The sequence below is a fragment of the Felis catus genome, chromosome A2 (genome assembly GCF_018350175.1).
Source record: "Felis catus isolate Fca126 chromosome A2, F.catus_Fca126_mat1.0, whole genome shotgun sequence".
NCBI classification, from domain to species: Eukaryota; Metazoa; Chordata; class Mammalia; order Carnivora; family Felidae; genus Felis; species Felis catus.
The window spans coordinates 13,847,475-13,865,218 of record NC_058369.1 but is presented as its reverse complement, the minus strand read 5'-3'; the positions used below and the strand labels follow the sequence as shown (position 1 = coordinate 13,865,218).

Genomic DNA, 17,744 nt, shown 5'->3' with positions numbered 1-17,744 from the left:
CTTACCGGGACCAGTCCAGGGCACTCCGAAGCTCACCTGATTCTCAGGAGCATCAGCACAAGTTTTATAAACACCAAGGCCTGCCCCTCCAAGACTGAGGTTAGAGGGCTTAGGTGGGCCCAGGTGCTCCTCATATTCAGCCAACGGAGAACATGTTTTACACTAGGTGCAGTTTTTGTCTACCCACCCACACCTGGACACCTCCAGGGCACAGGCATGAAGTCATCCGAGTGTCTGAGTAGGGCCCAGGCAGTGACATGGCTGACCTGCAGTCTGGCAAGAGCCTGGGCTTGGGGGGGGTTGGGGGAGTCTTCATTAAGGATGACAAAATGCAGACAGGCAGGTTCATGAGGGTATGTGGCAGAGGGCCGAGACTGAAACCTGGGTGCACTGTGGCTGTGAAAAACCCTGTTAGATGTGAAGGGCAGGGACCACGGCACATTTTATAACTGAGACAATCAAAACCCAAAGACACGGGACTCTCGAGGGCTGTGCAGAATCAAGTGATGGAGTCCCTCCGGGAGATGCCCACAGCTCAGCCAGCTCCTCCTTGGACACACCAGCCATGCAGACACCAGTTACTGCTCCAGTCAATGAAAGGGAAACTTTATTGAGGCCCCAGGGCCTTGGGGCTTGGGCAGGAGGCCGTCCTGCAGGCAAAGAAGAGCCGGTGGAGGGGCCTTATTTGACCTTCTTCTTGGGGCGCAGGTTGTTGGTGTGGCCGCACTTCTTCTTGCGGCAGTTGACTGCACGGGGGTGCAGGCGAGCGTAACACCTGCAGAAGGATGAGAGAGGCTGGTGAGGACACACCCCAACCCAAGCCCTCCCCACCGGGGCTAGCCACCCCCTGCCATCCCCTGAGAGTACTCACTTGCGGCAGATCATCTTGTCACAGTTGTATTTCTGGGCCAGCTGGCGGAGGGAAGGCTCAATGATGCCACCCCGCAGGCGAAGCACCAAGTGCAGGGTGGACTCTAGGAGAGGAAGGTCAAAGAGAGACAGTGACCAAGCCTGGCCCCAGCACCTCAGGTGCAGGGTAGGGCCCTCCAGAACTTCCTCAAATGAGAATCCCTTGGGTACGCTATACGTAGATGGACATACTGGCCCAGACCGCCCCACACAACCTCCATCTCACTTCCCACCAGCCCAGGCTTTGGGCAGTCTGAGACTAATATATGCTAACCATAATGTGCATTGGGTTTCTCAACAGACAAGGTAATTTCTGAGGGATGTAAAGATGATCTTTCATTTTGCTGAGAAATTAAACCTAGTTGCTACAGAAAGTGACAAGGATTTCCTTTACGATAGTGACAAAATTTCTCTTGTCACATTTTTATACATATTTTTAAAGATTTTATTTTTTGGGGGGGGGGGCGCCTGGGTGGCTCAGTCGGTTAAGCGTCCAACTTTGGCCCAGGTCATGATCTCACGGTTCGTGGGTTCAAGCCCCGCATCGGTCTCTGTGCTGACAGCTCGGAGCCTGAAGCCTGCTTCTGATTCTGTGTCTCCCTCTCTCTCTGCCCCTCCCCTGCTCACGCTCTGTCTCTCGAAAATAAAAAATAAAAAAATAAAAAATTTAAAAAAAGATTTTATTTTTGGGGTGCCTGGGTGGCTCAGTTAAGCAACCGACTTTGACTCAGGTCATGATCTCACAGTTCATGCGTTCAAACCCCATGTTGGGCTCTGTGTGGACAGCTCAGAGCCTGGAACCTGCTTCAGATTCTATGTCTCCCTCTCTGCCCTTTGCCTGCTCACACGGTCTCTCTCTCCAATATAAACGTTAAAAAAAAAATGTTATCTTTAAGTAATCTCAACACTCGATGTGGGGTTTGAACTCACAACCCAAAGATCAAGAGTTGCGTGCTCTACTGACTGAGCCAGACTGGTGTCCCTCTTAGCACATTTTTAAACAAAACAGTCTTTTAAAGAAAAAAAGGTGAGCAAGAACAAGAGAAACCACTGCCACACTTGGAAACATAACTGGCGACCAGGAGATGCTTCCCCCAGTGAAAACATTATTTTATAAAAGACTCCTCTAGCCCCATCTGATCACCTGCCCCCACCCTCCCCAATGCTGCCAATGAGACCATCAAAGCCTCATCCCTGCAAAGCCTCTTCCTTGGTTCTAGGCCTCACGGGCCTCTGTCCAGCCACTCAACTCCCAGTACCTTTCTGGATATTGTAGTCTGACAGAGTGCGGCCGTCTTCCAGCTGTTTGCCCGCGAAAATCAGACGCTGCTGGTCAGGAGGGATGCCTGGGAAGAGGAAAGCTCAGACTAAGACTCTGGCAAGCACATTGCTGGCAGCTTCCCTTCTCCCCGCAGGGGTGTTCTGGCATAGCCTCCAACCTATCAAAGGAGAAACTGAGGTGGAGAGAACAAGCTGTCCTCTTAAGATCACACAAGGGAAGCACTGGCCAAGGCTGAGGTCTATACGAGCCCAGCACCCATCCTGCACATGACAGTGTCTCCTCTGGGCCGAGAGGGATTGCTGCTGAACAGAACCTCTGGACTCCGCTCAACTCACCCTCCTTGTCTTGGATTTTGGCTTTGACATTCTCAATGGTGTCACTGGGCTCAACCTCGAGGGTGATGGTCTTGCCCGTTAGGGTCTTCACAAAGATCTGCATCTCTGCGACTGCTGGAGGGTGGGGAGGAGTAGGATGAAGAGGTTAAGAACCGCAGGTCTGAGCAGCTTGAGCTCAGGGGCTGGCCAGCCCCCGTGCCAGTATCAACCACAAGTACAGGCCCATCCCAGCGCCTGTTTCCTTCCACCTCTCTGAGGCTACAGCCCAAATATCCTATAATCAAGGATTGTGCTTTCCGCACCTTACCCCTGGACCCCTGTGGCAAAGTGTGCTTCATGGGAGCAAAGATAGTGGTTATCCTCCTTGGGCCCAGCAAATGAAATTCTGGCAACGTTGAAGACGGAATGAGAAGTACGTAGCCGGGGCACCATTTGGTCAGGCACATTTTCTTCGAGGGTGGCCGGGAGGTCCCATCCTCCCTCCCTTCCCTACCCCTCTGTAAGCCGCATTTGCTCCACAAGCAGCCCTTCCAGCAACCTGAATGGGAATCCCCTTTTGGCAGCCACTCCTCCCACACACTTTCCTCGGTGGCAGTTCTCTCCAACTCCAAGCTCCGACATCCGACACCCTGGCTTCCCTCTAAGTTATACCCAAACTCGCCCACACTTCTTGCCTTTGCTCCAACCCATAAACAGTGCCTGCCAAGCACGTGTCAGGTACTTGTTTACACATATTTCATCTCCCCCCCCCCAAAAAAAAAACCTTGTAAGGAGGATGCTACCACCCTCTCCTTACAGATATATGAGAGAAGGCAAGTAGTGAATCACCCTGTGGGAGGGGAAAAGGACTTAATATTTTCAAAAGGTTTGGCGCATTGTAGGACACCAAACAAACAAACAAACACAAAAAAACTTGCGCTTAGTACCCCCTCCCCCTTGCCCAGAAAGTTCATCCACGCCCCCAGGCCTCCTGGGATAGCTTGGGCCGGAGGGGCGCATAGGCTCCTCTCCCAAAGACCCGTTCGCCACCCGGGGCCCAGTCCCGGCTGGGAACCTCGGCTCCACGCGCCCAACTTAGCCGACCGGGCCGCCCTGCCGAACCTGGCCCGCGTGGACGGGTTCCGGGCTGTCCCTTCCGCCACCGGGACGCCCGCGGCCTCCCACAGCCTCCCGCCCGACCCCGGTCTGGAGCGAACCCGCAACGCCGCTGCCACCAAACCGCTCGGGAACCTCGTTGAAGAGAAAGAGGGCGACGGACCGGAAACCGCCGAGTTGCCGCCGAGAGCGCCTGCGCACCGAGCACGCTGCGCGCTTGCGTCACAATCCGCGCCGCGCATCGTGCCCCACCCCCGGCCCCGCCCCGCCGCCGTATTGGGTGCGGGCTAACGAAGCCGCAGCCCCCGTGGGCGAGTGTCACCAACCCGCTTCCGGGTGCATTCCCCTGTCCTCCAGGGCACGTGAGGGGACGGCCTCACCTTTCCAGGTTGTCTCTCAGTTGGCTAAAAACTGCACGTAACGGTCACTCGGGGAATGCTTGTTGACAAGAGTAGAGGAGACAATTTGTGCTAAAGCGAAGGAATTAAGCAGAGGGTCAACGGGTCCGGGACTCAGGGCTCAGGACGGGAAGGTGGTAGGCGGCACAGGGGTGGGACGTGCCCGAACCCTCGGGATCCACCTATCACCAAGGAGTTAGATATTTGAAAACTTTCTAGCCGCTGTGCCTGGAGGAATTTCAAGGCGGCGCCTATCACAGCAGTGAGGGAAGGTGAAGCTGATGCACTCACTCAAAATGGGTTGCGACCCAGGGTCAGTTTGGGGCCAAAGAGGACTTCTGTTAGGACCAAGGAGTCGTGGATGGCTAAACAGTGCCAGGAACGGGAAGGGTGAGGACTGAGAAGTTACGTGTAGGTTTGGCAGGGTTCCTCTTTATTTCCTTGAACACTTACCAGCGCCCCCTATTAACAGGCAAAAGCACACACTCTTGGATCTAGGAAGATGTCTTTAATAACGTAATTTTTAAGTGCTTAAAAGAACTCTACAGGGAACTCTACACAGTGTCTAATGGGGAAAGGGACCCGGCCTGCCTCCCTGAGGAGTCCATCCTGAGACCGATCTGGAGAAGTTACTCAGAGAGAAGGGAACCGGCACGTGTGAGTACATAGTGATAGGAACTTGGGTTATTACGGTTGCTACCACTGGACACTGCCACCAAGAGCAGCCACGTCTCTACCTCAGTGGTGCCTGGCCGTCCATATGCCCCTCCTGTCTCACGTCCTGCACTTATCCCCCTTATGGCATCCTGGGCCCAAGGATGGAAGGAAGCCACCGCTAAGTACACCCTTCCCTTTTTAGTAACAGAGTCTTTTTATTGATAACTTCCCAACAGCATCTGTAAACATCGGGTACAAAAATATTCCGTTTAACTCTGTTTTCCAAGGTGGCTCAGCTTGCTCCATGGAGGTCCTGGGAGGGGCCTGCTGGGCCCTGAGGGTTCACACCTCTGGCCAGAGAAACACAGACCTCATCAGGCTTGCAGCTGAACGGCCCGCCTCCATCTTGAGCCTCCTACAACTGTCTCAGAAGCCTCCTTGACATACCAACTGGAGACAGCATTCAATACTTTTGTTGGAGGAAAGGGCAGGGAAACCAGAATTAGTAGGTGCAGGGATGGGTTGGGGTGAACTGAGACATGACAGTGCTGATCCACTTTGAGGTGGTCTTGACCAGGGCATCGGGGCAGGGGCCTTCTGGCTCTGGTGTCTGGGAGCCTTTAAATGTTTAGAGCAGACCTCAAGCCTGGCTCTGGAAAAGCTCCCTTATGCCCAGCCCATAACTCCAGCTGAGCTGGTCATCCCCTGGCCTGGCAGAGGGGTCTGCAGAAGACAGATGTTCTCAGTGAGGAGGAATTGGGAATGATAGACCCCCCCAGGAACTCCACACCCCTGGAGGGAGTCTTGTCCCCCAGGAGCCCTGGGTGACAGAACAGGGTGGCAAAGCTGTTGATCTCCGGGCAGGGCTACGTACTGCCACCTCAGACACCTGGGGAGAGCTGCCACTTCCCTGAGACCCCTCGGGGCGCCAGCGAGTAGGGTTACTCCCCCGGTGTCTCCTCATCGTCCGTCTGGCTGCGGCCATTGATGGCAGGAGAGCTGGACCGGACATGGGAAAGGTCCTCGAAGCCAGGACTGAGGGAGGGTGAGACAGTGTCAGGGCTGGTGTCACATGAGCCCGTGCTCTGTTCTGAGGTGGCAATGGTGGTCGTGGTGCTGGGTGGTATGGGATCTTCATCCTCGTCCTCCAGGAGGGATGCTTCTGGGATGTCTGGGGGAAGGAGGCCAGGAGTTGGCTTAGTCACTGTGGCGGGCACCGTGATGAGGGATTCACTGGGCCTATGACCCCTAACAGCTCCCCTGCCACCCCGTGGGGCCTAACTTGGCCCATTTTACAGAGGAGGAAACTGAGGCCCAGGCAGAGGAGAGGTTTCCCTTCAGGGTATAAGGACCCAGGTTCTCGGGAGTCAGGCCAACACAGGCCTGAGCCTAGCTCTGCCCTCCTGTGTTGCCAGGGCCAAGCCTCTCACTACCCTTGAGCATTCTGCTCTATAAACAAAGCAGGCCTGATGATAGCATTGCCTTGTTTGGTTTTTGTTGTTTTTGAAGCAAGCACTACATTCAACAGGGGGCTTGAATTCAAACCCCAAGATCAAGAGCCGCATGCTCTACTGACTAAGGCAATCAGGTACCCGACAGCACTGCCTTTGTGCCTATGGTTGTTAGCAGCCCTGAGGTAGGGAGATGTTGGCCCGTTTGGCAGAGGGGGTAAACTGAGAGTCAGCATAGGGGGTGCTGCACTTCCTCTGAGAAGTCACTGCTCCTTAGGGCTACAGTTTCCCCCTGTATGAAATGGGATACTCACAGCCCCCACTCTCATGGGTGGTTGCAGGTAAGAGCCTAGCTCATAGAGCTACACTACATCCACTTGGGCAAGGACTGTCATTGTTCTTATCCACATTCCCCTGTGTAACCTCCCCCAGGGAGGGGATCCTAGTCCCAGCACCTGCCCTACAGATTGCCAAGACCAGCCAAGCACCCATGCCCCTGCCCCCTGCTCCAAGTCTCTCTAGATCTACAGCCCACCAGGACCTGGGCTCAGTGTCAGCCCCTGAGGTGACCTTCCAGAAGCCAGACCTGGGGCGAGGGTGCTGGCATCCGTGGGTGCAGAGGCCAGACGTGGGGCACAGGAGCCCTGGGTGACACTTACGGCTGAAGGCCTCCGGGTGCTGCCTGGCCAGCTTCCCTTTCAGCGTCCTGCAGGGGAAGGGAAGGCATACAGGGCTGAACCTGCCAAGCAGACAGGCTGGGCCTGGTGCACGCCAGGAACCCTTGCTGCAGTTCCAGGTGGGTGGGGGATGGGAACTCCCCCCAACCCTTTACTGCTTGTCACTCTGCTCCTGGGCTGGAAGGAGGCCCATGTGCTCAGCCCTGCGGACCTCCCAGCCCCAGGATAGATGGCAGCTGCTCAGCTGTCAAGAGCTTGTGCGTGTCCTCCGTGCTGGGTCTGGCTAGGCCCTCTATCTGCAATGCCTTTCTTAGGTCTAATCCTTCCCTGCCCAGATAACCCTCCAGGAGGCTTCCTCACCCCTTCCTCAGCTGTCGCTCCTCTGGGTGACTTGCCCCATCCTGTCCCCCACCACTAGGATGACAGTGTCTGTGTGGGGGCCAGGAGTGATTATGCACACCCCAGACACTGAGTACTTGCATACATGGAACTGACGTTCACAGAGAAACGCCTCCTTCATTTTTAATCAGCTGTTTTTCCCTTCTTCCTAAAGTAATGAAGTCACCGGGGCGCCTGGGTGGCTCAGTCGGTTGACAGCCCAGCTTCGGCTCAGGTCATGATCTCACGGTTCGTGGGTTCGAGCCCCGCATGGGGCTCTGTGCTGACAGCTCAGAGCCTGGAGCCTGCTTCGGATTCTGTGCCTCCCTTTCTCTCTCTGCCCCTCCCCCGCTCATGCTCTGTCTGTCAAAAATAAATAAGCATTAAAAAAAAAAAAAAAAGTAATGAAGTCACCTTTACAAAGAATAACAAAGGGGTCTTCGGGGGGTGGAGTCTCATCCTTGACTGTGGTGACCCAGTCCCCACCAGAAGCACCACCGTTGCTGGGTCCCCACCCATGAGGCAACTGGGCAGACACAACTATCCCCTTCCTGGGTGATACAGATATGCACAAAAGATGCCAACACTTGGGGTTCCTGCTCACCCCCAAAACCACGCCTGGGCAACCAGCCTGATGAGACACCTCAGAAAATATGTGTTTTTATATGGGATTTAATTGGCCTGTCTCATGATCTTCTGTTCCTGAGTCTGCCAGTGGGTGGGGCTGCCCCCAGGACAGAGTAAGTGGTGCTGTCAGCTGGAAATACAGCTGCAGCTCTGGCTAGTTCCAGGCCCAGGCATGTGGCCACAGTGATGCAGGCTCTGGGTGCTGCGCTGAGCATTCTACGTGCTTAGGGACCTGAACGTCATTCTTCCCTGTCCTCACAGAAAACAGCTCAGAAAAGACCCACCAAAACTGGCAATCTCAGATGCCTTTTGAGAGAAGACCTGGGCCGGGGGCTGGAGGACCAGAGACTTGCCTTTCGCTGTCTGCACTTGCCTGCCTTTTGCATCCCGCATCTGGTACTACGTTGCAGTTATTGAAAGATAAATAAAATCTAAATCCAGAAACTTCAAGATTTTTTTATCCCAAACTTCAGATCTTCTCAGACGCTAAGCGAGCGATGAAGCCTCAAAGAACAAATTAGCAGAATCTCTGTTTTGCAGAGTGGATGATCCTCATCGAAGAGGGGAGAAACCTGAGGGGGAGGCAGAAGCTAGAGAGGCTGGGGACCCACCTGATCCTGCGGAAGATGCTGTCCAGGTCCCGCTTCATCTCCACCAGGGTCCTTGTGTGGTGCAGGAAGCGCTCGCTCATTTGCTGCAGGCGGGCGCTTGACAGGTTGTTGAAATTCAACAGCATCTCATTGGTCTTCTCAAAGCGGTCCAGCCTGGCAGCAAAGAGAAGGCACCAGCCCTGCAAACCATGCCCTACAAACTGATCGTGCTAGGCCCTTTCCTGCTTCATGACCTTTGCACGTGTTGTTTCCTTGCCATGTAGAACTCTACCTGCTGTTTGAGCCATCTAGCGAACTCCTACTCAACCTTCAAAACCCTACCCAAGTACATCCTTCTCATGTATAAACCCTCCCTCAAGCAGACTCTGACTCCCCTGAGTTCCTAGACCCAGGTTATTCCCCTGGCCCAGCCCTGACACCATGGGGCCATGGTGTGTGTCTGGTTTTGTCTCCCCTCATTCTGGGAGTTCACCAGGCCAGGCCTAAATCTGACCCAGACAAACCCAGTACCCCTGTCACAGGTGGAGAGAAATGGAAGGGTATCAGGTCGCTGCTGTGTCATAAATTGGCTTAAATACACAAAAATAAAGCCACAGGAGGCTGTGCTTCCATCCCAAGATTGTGTAAGCCTCTCTTCCCCACAGAGCAGGCTGGAATCGGTCACAGTGGTCACAGTGCCAAGCCCTTAAGGAGGGCAAAGGTGTTGACAGCCCCTCCAAAAGGCCACAGGTCCTCTGCAGAGACAGCCTGGGCTGTGAGAGACTAGATTCCCAACAGGAGATCAGCTCACTGGCTTCCTTAAATCCCCTCCCGCAGCCCCTTCCTATTCCCCCAACAGCCCACCCCGGGCCTTGGGATAGGAGCTGCTACAGCCCCTGCCAAGCCACCCACAGCTGCGAAACCATCCCAAAGCCCTGCTTCCTGTGCCAAGGCCTCGCCTCCAGGCCAGGAAGGAATTTACTTTGGAGCCAGCCGGCAGATTTGCTCATTTCCTTCATTTTATCACCAGTGTGGGCCCAGGGTAAGGGCAGACAGGGCAAGAATGCTGGCCAGCGAGTGGATTCCTTCCCACGCCTGGGGCCCACAGCCCTTGGCTACCACTCACATGTTCTTCTGAGCCAGGATGATAGCATTGACGTCGTCTGTATTCACCATGCTTAGGATGCGGCTGCAGAAGACCCTCGAGGCCGAGTCCGGGGGGTCCATCTCTTCCTCCTCCTCCGCTGCCTAAAACAGGCAAGGCGAAAGAGTCTTCAGTCCGCACTAGGCAGTGGGGTTGCTGGGACAGAAAGGAGGGGCTGGGAACACGGGCCATGAGTTGGTCATGCCACCTGAGCCTCAGCTTTGTCATCCTGAGAATCCAGCGGTGTTGGGAGGACATATTTGTAAACTGCACCCAAGCACATCAGAATCCCATCACCCATCGACCTCTGTGGCCCCCACTCTCCACGTGCCCAAGGCCACGGCCACCTTCCACCTGCATAGATTTGCCAGCCTCTTCCTACATCCCCCCAACTTTGCTCATCCCACCATAGGGCTTTTGCACCTGCCGTCCTCACATACATGACTGCCCCCTCAAATCATCACCACCTCCAGTATCTTTTCTCCTGTGATGACTGCCCCTCCTCTCGACTCTGATCACTTTTATAAGCACTTCGCCTTATTTTATTCAACGACTCATCTCTTCCTGAAATTATCTCAGTAATCATTTGACTTTTTTGTCCGTCGCTACCAAAGCAACGTCGGCTTCAAGAGAGCAAAGGCCTCCAGAGCCCAGCCCAGAAACCGGTTCACAGCAAGGGGTCACCAGAACTTAGCTTGGTGGAGGGAACCAGAGGCTTTCAAACTCCGCTCTGACTCTAGGGTTTTATTAGCAAATTAAAGCCAAGAATTTCAGCCAGGCTACGGGCCCCAGCAACCCAGATGGCTGTGTGGCTAGGTAGATGACCATCATGGCAGGTGGGGGGCCTCCTGGACCCTGCCAGGGCAGGAAGGGCCACAGGTTCGGCACTCACCCTCAGGGGCGGGGGTGTCAGGTAAAACCCAGAATCTTGACATAGCTTGACTCTGGGGTCCACGTATTTAACTGCTGACAGAAAGGCCCATTTGCAATTGGTTGAGATTCACATGCAGAATCACAAAGGGCTTTCAGAGCCCTTAATCCACTCTCCTCTTTATTGAGCACTTACTGTATGCTAACCAATGCACTAACTTTATACACCGGGAACTGTTACCCTTACTTACACATTAGGAAAACATAGACTCAGAAACTGAGAAACTGGACCATTGTCACATACTCAGTAAACCCGAGTCACAATTCAAATGCCCAGTCTGCAGGACCCACGAGTGTGAATCTGAACGGATGTTCAGTATCCACCTCTGCCAGGACAGCGGCTTCTTACAGTAACTGACTACTACCAGACTTCTGAATTTTTCCAGGAAAAAAAAACAAAAAAACAAAAAACCTCAGAAATGTGGACTTTTATTGTGTGTGTGAAATGACCTCATTTACAAATGTTAACAGCTAATACTTTTCTTCCCTCAAACACCATGGAGGTCAAGACTTATCTATTTGCAGCCCCTACATGCCTTCTGGAAATACGCTGCCACACCTGGTGAAATCCGCCCCCCCCCACACACCAGATAATCACTAGGTTTATTGAATTCCTACTATGTGCCAGGTACCAACACCCACAGTATCCACTATCCACGTTTCCAAAGAAGCATTATCATGTATAATGAGGACACTTGGGCCCAAAGGGCAGAGTCGTGTGGCAGGAAGCCCACAGCTAGTGCTTGGCAGGGCACAAGATTTGGACCTGTGTAAAACGGTTCTGCTTCAAGGGGCTCTTTCCAGTCTCTGGCTCCCAGATGTGAGGGCTGATTCAAGGCACGCTCCCCTGCCTCGGGAAAACTTCCCTAACAGCTAGTCTGGCCCACAAACAGAGTAGAAATGACCTAGCACGGGCTCTGGTCTCTGCTCCAAATATTACTTATGAGGGAAATACGCAGAAAAGGAGGCTGTGTGACCTTGGGAGGGTCACCGCACCTCCCTGAGTTTTCTCATCCAGACAATGGGAGTAATAAAGAATCAGAATCTCACAGCGCTGTCTGTGATGGTGATAACGAGCTGGGTTCGGAGCAGGCTGCTTCTCCGTGGGGAGTATGAAGTCCTAGGGCGGGGCCAGGAAATCAGCATTGTAGCAAGGGGCTCCCTGGTCCTTCCAAGAACAGGAGCCAACACTTGTACAGCACTTCACTTTATCCCCAATCATCCCTATGAAGCAAACACTATCATCTCCAAGGGCAACTAAGGCTCACAGGGGTTGGCTCAGTTACCCAAGGTCACACGGCAAGGCGGAGGAGCCACGATTCCACCCAGTATTTACCAGAATTTAATTTGGCGGCCCAAGCTTAGCAAAACCCGCGAGAGAGGCGGGACTCGCCTGTCCCCTCACGCCCCGCCCCTGCAAAGCGGGGAAACTGAGGCCCAAAGACTGCAACGCCCGGTTCCGGGTGACACTGCAGACTGAACACAAGCAGCCCCGGCTCCGGCGCCCTGGCTCCGGAATCGGCCCGTGGCGCCGCCGGCGCACACATTGCGCGGACGGGGAAACTGAGGCCTGTAGGCAGGGGGAGTGCCCAGATGTGGCCAGCGGCGCGCCCCACCCCGCAACAGCCCGGGGGCCGCGCCCGACCCGGCCCGGCTCCCCAGCGGCCCCGGCATTCCCAGCCCCACCCCGAACTCGGCCCCGGCGTCGGTGGCAGCAGCACCTGCACATCTGGCGGCCTTGCTCGCGCTTCCGGGATGGCGCCCGTGCCGCCACGACGTCACCACGCAACACGCGTGCAACCGCGCGTATAGGCGACGTGCCCGGAGCCGATATGCGTGCTAGGAGTCGCGGCAGGAAGGGGTGGGGCTTAGGCGCTGCTACAGTTAGCAAGTGCGTCACAACGAATAGCCAATCAAGCCGTCCCTCTGACGCCTGCGTAGTTTCCAAGGCCCGAGATGCCCAGCAGCCGGAAGGGGTTGGGGGTGTCTAAAAGGCGTCCTACTTTGTAGATGTTGAGACCGAAGTTGAGCGGCAGGGACTCCCTCAAAGTCATGCGATGCTCAAGTGGCCTGTAGTTGACCCAGACCCAGGCATCCTGCTTCCTAGGTGGGAAATCAGATTCATCCAGTTCAAAAATCCCTGCTCTGCTTTTGGTGACCTTTTTCTGGTCCAGGATCCCACATTATGTTTAAGTGTATCTCCTTAGTGTCCACTCTGGGACAGTTCCTCAGTCTTTCCTAATCATTTATGACCTTAGTATTTTTGAAGAGTGCTGGTTTTCCAGACTACTCATCAATATGGGTTTGTCCAATATTTCCTCATAATTAGACTGAAGTTTCTCACTTTGGGCAGGATTCCCGCAGAAGCGATGTTATAGCCGTCTCGATGCGTCATGTCTGGCGTCACAGGATATTGACGTGTCTCACTACTGGTGATGTTGACTTTGCTTACTTGCTTAAGCAATGTCTGTCAGTTTCTTAACTGTTAAGTTACCATTTTTCTCTTTGCAATAAGTATCTTACGGGGAGATACATAGCGCAAATACCCTAACGCTTTTTTTTTTAAAATATATTTTCACCCACTAGTTTTTGCACCCATCCATGGCCCTTGCCAGCAACAATTACTATGGTTATTTTCTACTTACTAGTTTAATCATTATTTGGAATTCTATTGTAAACAAGAACTGTCCATTCTTCACTAGTTATGCACTTATTCAAGTATTTATATATTTATTATTGGGGGGGGCGGCGCCTGGGTGGCTCAGTTGGTTAGGCATCTGACTCTTGACTTCAGCTCAGGTCATGATCTTGCAGTTGGTGAGTTCAATCCCTGCATAGGGCTCTGCCCTGACAGTGCACAGCCTGCTTGGGATTCTCTCTCTCCTCTCTCTGCCTTCTTTCTCTCTCAAGGTAAATAACTAAACTTTAAAAAAAAAAAAAAAAAGATTTTAGGGGCGCCTGGGTTGCTCACTAGGTTGTGTCCGACTTCAGCTCAGGTTATGATCTCAGGGCTCATGAGTTCGAGCCTAGCATCAGGCTATGTGCTGACAGCTCAGAGCCTGGAGCCTGCTTCAAATTCTGTGTCTTCCTCTCTCTCTGCCCCTCCCCCTGCTCAGGCTCTCTCTAAAATGAATAAATGTTTAAAAAAAATTTTTTTTTAAAGATTTTATTTTTAAGTAATCTCCACACCCAACACAGGGCTTGAACTTACAACCCCAAGCTCAAGAGTCACATGCTCCACCAACTGAGCCAACCAGGCACCCCCATTTATTCATGTATTTATATCACCATGAACTCATGACTATGTATTCTATTCTGTGGGTTACAATTAATTTCTTTTTTCTTTCTTTTTTTTTTAAGTAGGCACACACCCAATGTGGGACTTGAACTCATGACCCTGAAATCAAGAGTCACATGCTCTACTGACTGAGCCAGCCAGGTGCCCCTATAATTAATTTCTATTATTTACTTTGCTGCTCCTTTGTAACTTCTATGTTCTTTTAATGTCTCCCATCTTTCTCTGAGCACTTCCTTACTTTAGTACAAGATGTTCCATGCCATTTCTCTAGGGATCCTGGTTCCTTTTCTTGGAGAATGGTATTGAGAAACCAAGATCTGGGTGCTAGGTGTGTGTTCACTGCTATTGGAGTATCATTGCTCAAAGACCCCCTCAGCAATAAGAGTTAGGAGATATATATGCTAACCAATGCATATACATTTATATTTCCTTCTATATCTGTCTCCTTTTTAATATACTGAAAACCATGAATTCACTCACACTGATACAAAGATGCACTTTAAGTGAGATAATTCAAGTTAAATGCATGAACAAAACAGGGCAAATAGTACTGGCTCAATAAATGTTAGCAATTAATTATCGCTAATTACTGAAGTCTTATGTGTATTGTTACACATTATAGATCTAATTTTTCTAGGTCTCAGTTTGTTAACTGTGAGTGATCATAGCATCTGCCTCTTAAGGTTGTTGAAACCTTGGAAGATACATACATGCCTTTGGGCACATAAAGGACTCTTTTAGAGCCCTGAATTTGGACATATCTGAGTTCTAATTCCAGCTCTGTCACATCCTAGCTGAGCGGACTTGGGCAAATGGCTTAACCTTGTAAAATCATACAGATTACTTCCTTACAATAAGGCTGGGCCCACTATAAGCCCTCAGTAAACTGACGGCAAACTTTTTACTCCCACATTCTGCTGCCTTCATTCCCTGAAAAGTTAATGAGGATCAGGATTCTTATATATTTAGTTCAGCAGTTTTAAAAATTGTTCAGTAAACCCTCTAGGCGCTTCCTCTGGGTGTGGCCCATATTCTGGAGATCCAGAGAGTATTCAATCCCTGCCTAGCCCTGGAGGATGAAAGGAGACAGTATCTGACACAGACAATGCCAATACCAAGGAGAATAATGCAGGACTATAGAGAGGAGAGACTTAAACTTGGAGGAACCTGAAGAGTGCGGTATGAGGACTCATTCGGGGGCGAGGAAGCAGGTACATCTGGATGGGGTTTTGAGATAGGATTAGGAGTTTTCTAGGTGTTGACAATCGTTCAGGGCTGAGAGAATCACAGAGTGTAGATTTGATTTCTGTAAGAACTGTGGAGTTCTGTGAGCCAGGCAGCAACCAGTACTAAGAGAAGAGCCTGGGTTGGGGATGCTGAGAACCATGGCTCTGTCTGCAGGCTGCAGCAGAAAAGGCCCAGGCTGGAGAAACCAACCTTTTTAATGGGTACCTTGGGCTCTGTTGGAAGCCAGGAAACCTTTATGAGGGTACTGGCAGGGGTAGAAGCTACAAGTCAAGGCTCAAAGGGACTTGGTTGGCCCCAAATGTTTGGGGCACAGTGGATCAGAGACAAGAAAATATTTAACCCCTGTGTGTGTCCAAGGGAGAGGGTGAAAAGTGATGAGAACAGTCAATCCAGTGATGGGGACATTGTTGAGGGGACGCCACAGTCTAGGGACTGGAAGCGTCTCTCTGCCACTTTTTTAGTTTTATTTCCTACTTCGTGCTCATCACAGCTGCAATTAGATACTTACTTGCATCATTGTGCAATATCCAGCTCCAGAGGTGGAAGAGAAACTCAACAGGGGAAGAGACCTGGCCTATATTGTTTTTCATCCCTGTGACCTTGAACAAGGTAATTACTGTCTCTGTGCCTCAGTTTCCCCATCTGTAAGACGAAGATAGTCTTACCAAAAAAACATGCATCCAATCCTAAGAAAGGCCACAAAGGAAAGAGAAAAGGAGCACAGAGCAGGTGGGTCAGAGAGAAAACACACAGGAAGTCAAATTTAAGTCCAAAAAGGTCTGTAATTACATTGAATGTAAATAGGCCAAATGCCCCAGTTAAAAGACAAAGACAGGCAGACTAGATCAAAACCCAATTCTAAACCCGATTCTGTGCTGCTTATAAGAGACACATGTACAACATAAGGATACAGAAAGGTGAAAGGTAAAGGTTGCAAAAGGATGGAGCATTTAAAAACTGAGCCAATGGAGTGCCTGGGTGGCTCAGTTGGTTAAGTGTCTGACTTCAGGCTCAGGTCATGATCTCAGGGTTCGTGGGTTCGAGCCCTGCATTGGGCTCTGTGTCTCCCTCTCTTTCTCTGCCCCTCCCCTGCTTGTGCTCTGTCTCTCTCTCAAAAATAAATAAACATTAAAAAAAATTTTTAATGAGCCAATAAAAAAAAAAAAAAGAGGGGCTCTGGGTGGCTCAATCAGTTAAGCATCTGACTCTTGATCTCTGCTCAGGTCACAATCTCACAGTTCTTGAGATCAAGCCCTGCATCGGTCTCTGTGCTGACAGCATGGAGACTGTTTGGGTTTCTCTCTCTCTCTCTCTCTCTCTCTCTCTCTTCCTCTCTCTCTGTCCCTACCCTCCCACTTCTCTCTCTCTCTCAAAATAAATAAATAACCTTAAAAAAAAAAAAAAAGAGCTGGAGGCACCCAGGTGCCTTAGTCAGTTAAGAGTCCGACTACTGATGTCAGCTTAGGTCTTGATCTCAGGGTCATGAGTTCAAGCCTCGCATTGAGCTCCACGCTGGGTGTGAAGCCTACTTTAAACAAACAAACAAAAATTAAAAGTGAACCAAAAGAGAACAAGCGTGCCATCTTAATATCAGACAAAGCCCACTCTAAGGCAAGAAGCATTGAGATAAAGAGGGGCACATCATAACAATAAAAAGTCCAGTTCACCAGGAAACTGACATTGCAACATGATGCAGTACATGACACGGCCTCCAAATATCAGGGTATGTATTTGTCTCATAAGGCTGATGTGAGGATTAAATACATGTAAAGTGTTTGCCTTCACCTGTGCTGTCAGCCATTATTATTGTTATTGTATCAGTTGCTGTTCTCAGTTTATATTTAACTTAGCTGTTTATTCATTAGTCTCATTGTGTTTTTTTTTTTATAACGTTTATTTATTTTTGAGACAGGGAGAGACAGAGCATGAACGGAGGAGGGTCAGAGAGAGAGGGAGACACAGAATCCGAAACAGGCTCCAGGCTCTGAGCTGTCAGCACAGAGCCCGACGCGGGGCTCGAACTCATGGACCGCGAGATCATGACCTGAGCCGAAGTCGGATGCCTAACCGACTGAGCCACCCAGGCGCCTCTGTGTTTTTTAAAATTTGAGACAGAGTGTGTGCTCACAGGAGAGGGGCAGAGAGAGAGAGAGGGAGAGAGAGAATCCCTAGCAGACTTCACACTGTTAGCGCAGAGCCTGATGTGGGGCTCGATGTCATGAACCGTGAGATTATGACCTGAGTGGAAATCAAGAGTTGGTTGATTAACTCACTGAGTCACCCAGGCACCCCTCGTTGTTTATTTATTAAAAAAAAAATTTTTTTAATGTTTATTTTTAAGAGAGAAACAGAAACAGAGTGTGAGCGGGGGAGGGGCAGAGAGGGAGACACAGAATCCAAAGCAGGTTCCAGGCTCTGAGCCATCAACACAGAGCCGGAGGCAGGGCTGGAACTTGTGAACTTCGAGAGATCATGACCTGAGCTAAAGTCAGACGCTCAACTGATTGAACCACCCAGGTGCCCCACCCCTCATTGTTTATTACAGTTCTTCCAGCCTTTATAACAGAGGTGAAGCTGGATGGGTTAAGAGACTCCATTGGGCAGATGAAAACACTGAGGTTCAGAGATGGACAGGGAAAAGTCCAAGTCCCTCAAAACCACCACTGGCCCAGAGTTTATTTGATGTTCTTTCCCAGGAAATTTCTTACATATCCTCACTAGCCTA

At 51.3% G+C, this 17,744-nt stretch overlaps 2 protein-coding genes and 1 long non-coding RNA gene across 7 annotated transcripts; 1 reads left to right on the top strand and 2 right to left on the bottom strand.

Moving 5' to 3' along the window:
* Window positions 1-578: 578 nt before the first annotated feature.
* Window positions 579-3,860, bottom strand: UBA52 (ubiquitin A-52 residue ribosomal protein fusion product 1). Of its 4 annotated transcripts, none has more exons than XM_011290464.3 (5): window positions 3,723-3,860; window positions 2,527-2,637; window positions 2,169-2,255; window positions 872-974; window positions 579-775 (listed from the first exon to the last, which is right to left on the bottom strand). In XM_011290464.3, the coding sequence occupies exons 2-5, from the start codon at window positions 2,627-2,629 to the stop codon at window positions 682-684; spliced, it is 387 nt and encodes a 128-aa protein (XP_011288766.1). In that variant the 5' UTR covers window positions 2,630-2,637; window positions 3,723-3,860; the 3' UTR covers window positions 579-681.
* A 7-nt stretch (window positions 3,861-3,867) lies between these two features.
* LOC102901101 lies at window positions 3,868-8,253 on the top strand. The gene is made up of 3 exons (XR_439686.4): window positions 3,868-4,009; window positions 4,492-4,676; window positions 8,071-8,253. It is a non-coding gene; the product is annotated as an uncharacterized LOC102901101 (long non-coding RNA).
* Window positions 4,508-12,351, bottom strand: KXD1 (KxDL motif containing 1). 2 transcript variants are annotated; one of them, XM_003982082.6, is made up of 5 exons: window positions 12,195-12,351; window positions 9,526-9,647; window positions 8,421-8,573; window positions 6,787-6,833; window positions 4,508-5,847 (listed from the first exon to the last, which is right to left on the bottom strand). In XM_003982082.6, the coding sequence occupies exons 2-5, from the start codon at window positions 9,624-9,626 to the stop codon at window positions 5,618-5,620; spliced, it is 531 nt and encodes a 176-aa protein (XP_003982131.1). In that variant the 5' UTR covers window positions 9,627-9,647; window positions 12,195-12,351; the 3' UTR covers window positions 4,508-5,617. The 2 variants fall into 2 exon arrangements, with proteins under 2 accessions (XP_003982131.1, XP_044904558.1); XM_045048623.1 differs by lacking the exon at window positions 12,195-12,351 and adding an exon at window positions 11,524-11,850.
* Window positions 12,352-17,744: the final 5,393 nt, after the last annotated feature.

Bases quoted from the DNA above. Each gene is read 5' to 3' on its own strand.
- UBA52 (XM_011290464.3), bottom strand. From the start codon at position 2,629: ATGCAGATCTTTGTGAAGACCCTAACGGGCAAGACCATCACCCTCGAG. The intron at 2,256-2,526 runs GTGAGTTGAGCG...TCCTCTTCCCAG, and splicing joins CAAAATCCAAGACAAGGAGG to GCATCCCTCCTGACCAGCAG. The intron at 975-2,168 runs GTACTGGGAGTT...TTCCTCTCCTAG, and splicing joins AGACTACAATATCCAGAAAG to AGTCCACCCTGCACTTGGTG.
- KXD1 (XM_045048623.1), bottom strand. From the start codon at position 11,619: ATGCTGATTTCCTGGCCCCGCCCTAGGACTTCATACTCCCCACGGAGA. The intron at 6,834-8,420 runs GTGGGTCCCCAG...CTTCCCCTGCAG, and splicing joins AGCATCTTCCGCAGGATCAG to GACGCTGAAAGGGAAGCTGG. The intron at 5,848-6,786 runs GTAAGTGTCACC...TCCTTCCCCCAG, and splicing joins GCACCCGGAGGCCTTCAGCC to ACATCCCAGAAGCATCCCTC.